General features: G+C 66.4%; 1 protein-coding gene across 1 annotated transcript in view; it reads left to right on the top strand.

Moving 5' to 3' along the window:
• Window positions 1-3731: 3731 nt before the first annotated feature.
• BRD3 (bromodomain containing 3) overlaps window positions 3732-10415 on the top strand; it is a gene marked incomplete at its 3' end in the record, with an annotated part of 17418 nt that continues 10734 nt past the window's right edge. Inside the window, exons 1-5 of the mRNA XM_023521054.1 lie at window positions 3732-4056; window positions 4935-5072; window positions 5860-6007; window positions 6873-7087; window positions 8970-9341. Coding sequence (XP_023376822.1) covers window positions 3844-4056; window positions 4935-5072; window positions 5860-6007; window positions 6873-7087; window positions 8970-9341 — 1086 coding nt within the window. The remainder of the gene's footprint in view (window positions 4057-4934; window positions 5073-5859; window positions 6008-6872; window positions 7088-8969; window positions 9342-10415) is intronic.

Raw genomic sequence — 10415 nt, 5'->3', positions numbered from 1 at the left:
GCCTTCTTGGTCTCGGGGTGTGGCCACGATCCCCCTCCCAGACAAGGGCGGCTGAGGGCGCAGCGCAGCTGCTGTGTGTGTTGGCCAGCCCGACAGTGGGGGGCCATAGGTGGGGTGCCTGTGCTCGCTGATGTCGCTGCTCTGTGTGCTTTGCCCTGATAGGTGGACTCTGTTGGGATTTCTCGGGCAGTTGGGTGACGCAGTGGTGGCCGCCTGGACCCCAGGGGCTGGCAGCTCTGCTGAGGCTGAGTCCCAGACTTGGGGGTGTTGACAGCCCTGATATTTCTTAGGGAACATGCCCTCAAATTCCCCTCTCAGGAACACTCTGGGCTGCTTGCTCGGCCTCTCCCCAGGCCCCAGGGCAGTGTCCCCAGACCTTGGAGGAGGAGACCCTTGACTATTGATTGACCCAGGGCAGCTGTGGGAGCCCCTGGCTCTGTGCCCCACTGTGCTTTCTTGGTTGGTGTTTGAGCAAAATAGAAATTTCTTTACATTGTTTCCCTTTGCAAAAGTAACATTTTCTAAAAAATAAAACAAAACACCAGTGTTCAGGAATGACGCAGCCAGAGAAGGCAGCGCGCGGGGGCTGTGGACCGGACGCGGGGTCTGCAGGCCTGCCATCTGTCTGCACGCAGTGGCCCTTTGTCGTGGCCCCGTCTGCGACGTAGCTGTCTGGCTGGAGAAGCGTCCAGGGGCCAGACCAGGCTTTTGCTGTGTCCGCCTACCCTGGACTTGCGCCCACCTTCGCTTCGAGGAGAGCTGACTGTGAGGTGGCCGGGTCTGGGCCTGTCCGAGGGGTCACGGTGTGCGTGCCCCAGCAGGGGGCCGCGCAGCCTCTGCGCTCTGTCTGCTGCCCTAGAGGGGGCGGCGTGGGACAGCTGTGCAGCTTCACGGCCAAGGGTGTCCGTCCTCCTTCCCCGGGGGACTCCCCAGGGTGTTTTCCGTGGAGGAGGGGTCCTGCCTGAGCTCCCTGGCTGTCCCTTTGCCATTCTCCTCCCCGGCCCATGTGGCCTTTCTGGGGAGGTGAGTCCTGGTGCCTGCGATGGGAAGGGCTTGACGGGGGCCCCCAGGCTCTTATGCTCTGCCTGTCCTTCCTCCTTGTCAAGCTGGTGCTGGGGACAGAGGACAAGCTGGGAGGGAGCTGAGGGCCGGGGAGGGCAGCCCTGCCTGCGTCCACTGTGGCAGAGGGCTGGTTCTGCACCCTGACGGGGACGCACGTTTGCCGGGCTCTGACCACGTGCAGTCCCCGCGGATGTGGGGTACCCTTCTGCCAGACACGGGCCGATGGCGTCTCTGTCCTCGAGGCAGGACCGGATGCAGCTTTCACTTCTGGCTGCTATGGAAGGGACACCCCGTGGCCTGCAGTGACCAGTGCAGTGAGCACGTGCCCAGGCCAGGCACTGGTCAGCCCTAGTGTGTTGGTTGGGATTTGCCCTGGCACCGCCCCCCCCACCCCGCCCCTGCCTGGCCCAGGGCTCCTGCGGGTCCTGGGCTGCAGCGCTGCTCCTGGGCGCCCACCCCAGGACTGTGTGTGTCCCGTGTGCATGGCTGGAGCTGGCTTCCTGCTCAGCCGCAGGTGTGGAGCCGTGGCTGGCCAGGGAGGGAGGCTGAGGGCCAGGACAAGCCAAGCCTGACCCTGCAGTGAGCCGTGCTCGGCTGCCCTCGTGCCTGGAGGAGGCCAGCCTTCACCCTGGCCAGTAGCCCTGGGTCCTCCTGTGGGCTCCATGTGCCTCCAGGTCAGTTTCAGCCCGCGGCTGTATCTGCCCACTTCCCAGCTCCCTGGGCCGAGCAGCAGCACCAGGTGCTGGGCAGCCACCCACTCACGGGTCGCCTGCCCTGGGAGGGGGCAGCAGCACAGCGCGTCCTTCCCCGCGAGCTCCCACCCAGGCGGTCAGTGCAGGGCTGTGCGGCGCTTAGTGCTTGTCCAGCACCGGCTGAGGGCACTCTGCGTCTGACTCCTAACCTCAGAGAGCCCGTGGGGACACTGGGGGGCTGGATCCCACGGCTGCAAAGGGCAGAGCTGGGACTGGGAGCGACAGGCTGGCCCCGGTGTCTGCTCTGCAGCCCTGAGGTGCCTGGGGTCCAGGGGGCTGGTGTTCCAGGAGATTCCGGAAGGCCCTGGCAGGTGGTGGCATTGGGGCAGAAAGGCCTGGAGGCGGCGAGGGTGCGAGCTTGTTCCTGCAGTGAGGGAGGGCGAGGGCCAGTGCAGCCGCAGCAGCCCAGGAGGGAGACTGGTCACTGGTCATATTGGGCCCCATCGGCCAAAGGGGGGACGGTGCTTTTATGGGAGCGATGGAGCCACTGGAGGGTCTGGAGTGGGTGAGGGACTTGCTTTGGCCTGGGTTGGTTTGAACAGGGCCAGTGCCGCTGGGGAGGGCTCCACCCGTGGGGAGGGCAGACCCCGGGCGCTGTCACCGCGGTCCCGGCAGGAGGCGGCCATGCTGGGCTGAGTTCAGGGTTGCTGACCTCCCAGTGGGCATGGGGCTGCGAGGTGGTGAGGATGACCAGCTTGGTGCCAGGGTTTCTGTCTGGCGGTGAAGACGCATCAGCACCAGCTGACATGGCTGCCGTCCCCACTGAGCCACTGGCCTGAGGCCATAGCTACCTGCTGACCTGGTCACTGGTTACAGGCTGGTGAGAGGCGCCCCCTCACCTTGAGTGGGCGGAGAGGGGCCGGGCTCCCCAGAGGACAGGCGGGGCGCCTAGTGGGTGTTCCGGGATGTTCCTCGAATGAGCCGGCAGCGGGCGGGCTCGCTTGGAGGGCGAGGGGCTCACTGGCGCCCCGTTCGCCCTGGGCTGCAGCACGGAGGGGCGTCAGGGTGCGCGTCAGCGTCTCCCAGCCAGCGCTCCGGGAAGGGCCCCCCCGCCCCCCACTCGTGGCCTGTGCTTCCAGTGACCGGGGTCCTAACAGTGGCTGGTTCCAGTGGCCGATAGCGGTGCGCTGCTGTGTCCTCCCCGAAGGCCATCTGGCCCTGCCCGTGGCGAGCGCTGTCTCCGAATGTCATGACAAGTTCACACAGAAGGGGCGGGGACGCAGGAAGAGCGGCGTGTGGCAGAGCACACAGACGCCGCTGGAGGTCAGGGTCCGCGGGCGGCCCCCAGGCTGCCTGTGTCCTTCAGGCAAAGGCGGGGCGCTGGCTTCTAGGACGTCGGGGTGGCCTGTGCGTGCTCGTGCTGCGCCGTGTCCCTCGGAGAGCATTCCCGAAAGCTGGCCAGGGCTGGGGCGGGGTCCGCAGCAGCCCCTCGCCGTGGACTGGGCCCGCCACCCCCATGGTCCAGGGGTCGGCTGTGTCACGGCTTGGCTGTCATCACAAACCCAGAGCTGGTTCTCGTGGTTACGGTGGAACCTCGCTCGCGTGGCGGCAGGCGGGGGGCCCAGCGGTTCCGGGCTCGGCGCTGTGGGGAGCGTGGGGCAGTGCTCTGCGGGTCGCTCGTTCCCTAAAAACTTGCCACGGCCGACACCAGTGGACAGCCGGGCCCCACAGGCAGGTGGTCATCAGGCCACGGGCCGAGTCCGCGCCTTGGCCCCTGGCGCTTCCCCACTGCCCAGGTGGCACGTGTTCGTGTGCTGTCCCGTCCCCCGTGTCTCTGTCCTCCAGTTCGAGAGGGGCTCTGGCAGGCGACCAAGGCGAGGGGCTTCACGTGACCGCGGGGCGTGCCGGGGGGCCCACAGCGGCCGGGCAAGGCGGCAGGGCTTGGGGTGACCGGCCTTTCTGCTGTCCTGCCTGTAGGTGCTGCCTGGTCGGGCCTGGACATGGGATGCCACGCCTCCGCGGGGAGCACAGAGGAAGCCAGGGCCCCCCCGAGCCGCTGCTGTGACGGCCAGTGAGCGTGCGCCGGAGGATGTCCACCACGGCGACGGTCGCCCCCGCGGGCATCCCGGTGGCCCCGGGCCCCGTGAACCCGCCCCCGCCGGAGGTCGCCAACCCTGCCAAGCCCGGCCGCAAGACCAACCAGCTGCAGTACATGCAGAACGTGGTGGTGAAGACGCTGTGGAAACACCAGTTTGCCTGGCCCTTCTACCAGCCCGTGGACGCCATCAAGCTGAACCTGCCCGTGAGTGCCTGCCCTGCCCCCGCCCCACCCCAGCCCGCTGCTCCGGCTCCCGGGAGGGGCTGCCCCCGCCTTGGCAGAGGTGCTGCCTGAGATGTGGCTGGTGCGGGTAAGCCAGGCGCACAGCCGGTGCCTCCAGGGGCGGGGACAGCCCAGGCCCCCAGGGACCAGGGAGCCACGGGGCCGCTCACGCACGTTGGAGAACAGGGAGCGGCTGACCCGGGGGCCGGGCGGGGGAGGGAATCCTGCCTCTCCGTGTTGGGGGCGGGGGGGGGACGGGCTGGCGGTGGTGGTGGTACCCAGGCTCACCCGTGGCTGCCTCCTGTCCCTTGCACCCTCCTTGAGGTGCGATGCTCTGAGTGGGTTGACACTCGGTTTCCAGGGGGAACCCCCCACACACACACTGACTCTCAGGGCTGACCTCACGTCCGATGGCTTTCTTCGGGCCCAGAGAGAGAGTGTTGCGTGTTACAAGCGGATGCCCTGGGCCAGCACTTGGTGGTCTGGGTTCTGGGCCCAGCTCCGCCCTGGTCCCCTGAGGCCCTTGTTGAGCAAGGCTTAGGGTCTGGGTGGGGGCGTGGCCCCGTCTCCAGAGTGTAGACCGGCCCCAGTGCCGCGGCTCTGTGCCTCTGTGAGAACCTCCCCTCCGCGCAGGACCCTTGCCAGGCGGGAGGTTTGGAGGAGGAGGTTCAGAGCTGGCCGGGTGTGCGCCCTGGACCACACGCCCACCTGCCCTCACTCAGGTGACCAGAAACGCCTTTGGCTCAGCCCTGTACCCAGGGCAGCCGGGAAGACTGCTCTGTGTGCAGTCCCTGCCCCTGAGAACTGCAGAATGGTTAACGTTGCGTCCTTAGTAACACCTGTGAAAATCTCTTTTCTAGGATTATCATAAAATAATAAAAAACCCAATGGACATGGGGACTATTAAGAAGAGACTAGAAAATAGTTATTATTGGAGTGCAAGTGAATGTATGCAGGACTTCAACACCATGTTTACAAATTGTTACATTTATAACAAGGTAAGAAGGTGCACGTGGCACGGACCCAAAGCGACCCGCGAGCTGCCCACTGGCCCAGGGCAGACCCGGGGTGGGGAGGGGCTGACACGGGGCCCTGAGACTGGCCCGGCTGCTTCCCAGCAGGCTTGGGCAGATGTCGGCCGTCACGCTGTCACACTTGGCGCCTCTCTGGCCCGAGCCCCACGTGCGGTCCCCGTGCTCTGGCCTCGCGTGGGCCACGTCCCTGCAGGAGGGAGCGAGAGCTAGAGGGAAGTGACACGTGCCAAATGCTTCATCGACAGCGTCCGCACCCTTGGACCTGGACATTCTCAGTCTAGATATACCGAAGGGGTCATGTAGGCTCACACCCGTGGACAGTTAGAGCACCTGCATGCAGGGCCATCAGAGAGTGGCGAGACTCGTTCGTGGCAGCCACACACAGCCTCCCAGAATGATGCGGGTACTTCATGACAAGAGGGGGCGTCTGCAAGAGGGTTTTTAGCCGGAAGAGCAGGCTAGGGACGTCCCCCGTGATCCTGGCCGTGTGGGGTTCTGTTTTAAGGTGACGGGGCAAAGACGAACCAGTGCCGAGTTGAAGGTTCTTTGTCTCCACGTGACGGACGATGGGTGGGTTTTAGTCTTTGTGATTTTCTGAATTCAAGAGTTTCCACGTTAAAACGTATTCCTTTTGCCTTAGTAAATCTCTTAACAAATTTTTAAGTAAATACATTGAACTGCAAGCGGCGATGTGATCTGCAAGCGCGTGGCTCGTCCCCAGCATGTAACGTCGGCTTTCCCGTGTCTTCAGCCCACAGATGACATAGTGCTAATGGCCCAAGCCTTAGAGAAAATTTTTCTGCAGAAAGTGGCCCAGATGCCCCAGGAGGAAGTTGAATTATTACCCCCTGCTCCGAAGGGCAAAGGCCGGAAACCGGCTGCGGGAACCCAGAGTGCAGGTAAAGGGGTGGACGGGAGCTGGATGCCTGTGGCTGTTCTGTCGTGACGTCCCGGGCGGACGTCTCTTCTGGGGGGGCCCCTCGGCCCCTCCGGACTCAGCTCAGTTCTCTGTCTGTGAAGTTGGGGCAGTGAAGAGATGGACTCCAGGAGCCACGTCTCAGCTATGTGACCCGTAGGTCCTCTGAGACGTGGCCCTTGCCGATGTCGCGGTCTGCCTTCCCGCGGCTCTGGGGAGGGGACCGTGGCGTTGCCGCGTCCCGTGCTCCTCAGCCCTGGCTCTGAGGCCACTTTCCCCAGAAGTCACAGCTCTCCCCGTGTCCTCTCCAAGCGCGTGTTACGTTCTCTGTGACAGGAGAGGGGCCAGGTCACCCGCCGGGGAGCGTGGCGGGGTTAGGTGCCGGGGCCCCGGGGCTGTGCCTGGTTTGGGAACCTGGAACAGAGTTGGGTCCCTATAGGCCGACCAGGTGGACTGGTCCTTGAGAGAGGCCAGGTGGGTCACCAGCGCTGCTGGCCGTCCCACTTTGCAGATGGGGACTGTGGTGGCTAAGTAGGGTCACTCAGCCGGTTTCTGGCGGAATCTGAGGTGACCGACGGTGTCTCAGACACAGACCCGGCGCTTACCTGCCAGGCTGTGTGGCTCGTCCTGGCTCCCTCCTTCGGCCTCGGGTCCTGGCACAGGCGACAGGCCTTTCGTTTGCCCGGTGAGCAGGCCTTGCGGAGGCAGCCAGGATGCAGGGCCAGGGGTCTCGGGGTGAGGGGCTCCTCTGGGATCTGTACTCTGGCTGCAGAGGAGGGTCCACGAAGCTCCTGGAAGTGTGGCGCTTCCCTGCCGGGCGTGTCCAACCTCTTTTTCGTGTTTTCAAGGTACGCAGCAGGTGGCGGCCGTGTCCTCTGTCTCCCCAGCGACCCCCTTTCAGAACGTGCCCCCCGCTGTTGCCCAGACGCCCGTCATCGCTGCCACCCCTGTGCCAACCATCACTGCAAACGTCACGTCAGTCCCTGTGCCCCCGGCCACCGCCCCTCCGCCTCCCGCGACACCCATCATGCCCGTGGTCCCGCCCACGCCGCCCGTCGTCAAGGTGAGTGTCCCTGGGCGCCAGGCCGGCCTGGGGTCTGAGCGCTGGTCACTGTTCCTGGGTGTGGATGGGCGTCGGGCGGGGCAGGAGGCGCTGCTGCCTTTCCTGGGCACCGGCCGCTTGTCGGGCACTTGGTGCATGTGACTTTGGAGTGGTCTGGCTGTGCCCGTGAGGTCGGGCCACTGTTCCCGACTGATGCACACGAGACCACGGCTCCGGAGCTGCAGGTCACACAGCTGGTGAGGGCAGGCTGCACTTGGGCCCCAGCCCCTCGGGCCCCGAAGTCCAGGCCTTCGCAGTGCATGGGTCCCCGAGGGGAAGTTGTAGGAGAGGAGGGCGGGAGGGGTCCCGGCTCTCCCCTGCTCTCCCTCGGACTTCTGGCGGTCAGCACGGGGCGGGCGGTGGCCTGGCCGTGGTCTTGTGGCACCAGCTTCATCGGTCACCCCACCGTTAGCGGGAGCACCAGCATGTCCGTCCGTGGCAGGGACCGTCCCGGCCAGTCCGGGCTCAGAGCGGGTGCTCCCCGCCTGACCCGGGGCAGGTGAAGACTGCCGAGCCCCCTGCTCCGCCCAGAGCGAGCCCCGAGCGGGCACTGACGTGTACCGTCTTCTCCGATTTGACCCTCACAGCGACTCTCTGGGGCAGGCAGTATTCCCCCTCTTACAGATGAGGAAGCAGGCGCTCAGAGGGGTTAATGGCTCCCGCAGGTAAAATGCCACCTCTGCTGCTTTCCCCTCCCCTGTGGCCTCACTGCCTGCACTTCCGGGCGGCGTTCAGCCAGGCTGCCCCACACAGCACCCGCTGCTCCTGGAGCATGTCCTGTTTGCCATTGCCAGATGGGTACCCTCCCACCCCAGGCCTCTGCGGCACGCGCTTGGCGTCTCGTGGGTGCCCCTCGTTAAGTGTTCGCGGGTAGCCAGCCTGGGGGTGGCGGCTTGGCAGGGGCGGCCGCCGCGGTGTGTTCTAGACAGCAGACGCCTACGAGGCCATCGGCCCCGGCACCTGCGGCCCTGAGGGGCTCCTCTGCCTGCCTGAGCTGAGGTGCGGGGGCCGGGTGAGCTGGTCCTGGCTGCAGGACGTGGCTGCAGTGCCCGTGGGCCCTAGGGCCAGTCGTTGCGCCTGGAGAGGCCACAGGCCGGGGGTGCTCAGGCATTAAACATGCTCACCGGACCCCGCCCCGCGTGAGCGTCAGCCCTGGACACGCCTCCTGAAGGCTCCGGGTCCTTGCAGTGTCCGTTGCTGGGGGGAGAGCTCCAGCCGGCTCCCTCCCTCGTCTGGGTGAAGTGCAGACCCACCCACTCCCGTAGCCCCTGGAGCCCTCGTCCAACCTGCTGCTGCTGCCTGTGTCCCCTCCCTGCATGCTCCGCCCGCCTCGCCCCGTCCTGCTCCACTGCGAGTGTCTCTGGAGCACCGGCTTTGAGGCCTCTGGGACTTTCCATCTGGCCTTCACAAGCAGGGGGCTCCTCCGTTTCTGCTGTCCCTGAGCCCGAGTGCCGCTTGGTGACAGTCCCGGTCGTGGTGCCACCTCTGTCGTGCTTGTCTCTGGAGCCCCTCGCGCGCCCGGCCTGGGGTGCTGGTTTGGTGCAGATGAAGTGCGTGGGCGTCACGAGCCAGCCCACCGTGACCAAGGGAGAGGGCCCTCGGGGTGGCTTGGGGGTAGGTTCCCAGTCCAGCCTCGCCACTACCAGCTGTGTGACCTTGGGCCGGCGACGTGGCCCCTCTGGGCCTCCGTGTCCTCCGTGCCGTGGGGGCGGCTGGGCCGCGTGCATGGCATCGCTTCGCTCGGTGCCTGGCGGGGTCAGCGCTCCCGAAGCGTGGCCGTGACGACGCGTGTCCTTACGCCGGGCTTCGTCCCTGGTGCTCACCGGGGGTTTTGCTGTCGCAGAAAAAGGGCGTGAAGCGGAAAGCGGACACCACCACGCCCACGACGTCCGCCATCACCGCGAGCCGGAGCGAATCGCCGCCGCCGCTGTCGGACCCCAAGCAGGCCAAGGTGGTGGCGCGGCGCGAGAGCGGGGGCCGGCCCATCAAGCCGCCCAAGAAGGACCTGGAGGACGGCGAGGTGCCCCAGCACGCGGGCAAGAAGGGCAAGCTGTCGGAGCACCTGCGGCACTGCGAGAGCATCCTCAAGGAGATGCTGTCCAAGAAGCACGCGGCCTACGCCTGGCCCTTCTACAAGCCGGTGGACGCCGAGGCCCTGGAGCTGCACGACTACCACGACATCATCAAGCACCCGATGGACCTCAGCACCGTCAAGGTCTGCGGCCGGCTGGGCTCCGGGCACTGGGCGGTGGGGCTCCGGGTGGCCGGTCGGCCGGCCGCTTCCCGCACAGGTGTCCCGGGCACTGCGTCCGTCCGCTTGCTCCGCCGACGCGCCGAGGGTCCATTGTGGTGCCGGCGTCCTGGGCCGGCCTGCGGGTGACTCGGCGGGGCTGGCCGGGCCGGCGGTGTGTTCCGCTCTCTGGTGGCTGAGTCTGCAGCTTCACTGTCGTCCAGCCCTTCGAACCTGGTTGCCTCGTTTCCTTCCTTCCCGCCTCCCGTCCTGGAGCGGTGGTGGGTTTCTGTGCTGTTAGGCAGGGAGGCCCTTTCACGTGACCCACCCCCTCAGCAGACGGAAGTGGGTCCCGGAGTGGGGACCGAGAGCCTGGCCTCCAGCTCCTCCAGCTCCCGTGCCAGGGTCTTCCTGCGTCAGAGGCTCCCCACCGGGCTCGTGCGGGTTTGCTCCAGATCAGGCCAGCTGTAAATCAGCAGAGAGTAGGCTTGTGCCCGGAAGGTGGCACCCCCAGGACAGCACCTGGGATCACCTCCCAGGGAGGCCTCCCTGAGTGCACACGGGCAGGCGGGGAGGCGGCCTGAGCCCCTGTCTGGCCCGGGCTCCAGCGCGCCCGTCCTCCCTGGGCAGAGCTCCGAGGCAGCCTGGCTTTGGTCTCTGACTTCTGAGGAACACCCCGGGCAGCTGGGTGCGTGTCACCCGCCTCCTCCCTGGGCTGCCCTCGTGGCCCTAGGAAGGGCTCCTCCCCCACAGAAAGGGTCAGTCGTGTCTCTCCGTCGTTGGGGTCTGGGCCTTGACTGGCTGGTTTCGGTCATTCTGCCCCGCTGCCCGGTGACGCCTGCCTGGCCCTCCCCCGGGGTGCTGCTTGCTGCACCCGTCAGACAGGCCCGGCTAGGCGGCCGAGCAGCTCCCTCGCGCTCTCTGAGCGTCTTTGCCACCTGCGGGGCAGGGCTCCTGCTTCCCTGGGCACGGACGGGGTCAGCGCTGCGGCCCCGCCCGTCCCGGGAGCCCAGGAACGCTGGCTGTTTCCGTTGGGGTGTTCTTTTCCCGCGTGGGCAG

This window comes from Pteropus vampyrus, unplaced genomic scaffold (genome assembly GCF_000151845.1).
Source record: "Pteropus vampyrus isolate Shadow unplaced genomic scaffold, Pvam_2.0 Scaffold289, whole genome shotgun sequence".
Lineage (NCBI taxonomy): Eukaryota > Metazoa > Chordata > Mammalia > Chiroptera > Pteropodidae > Pteropus > Pteropus vampyrus.
Note: the sequence above shows the minus strand (reverse complement) of the source record. Positions and strands in the feature narration are given on the sequence as shown.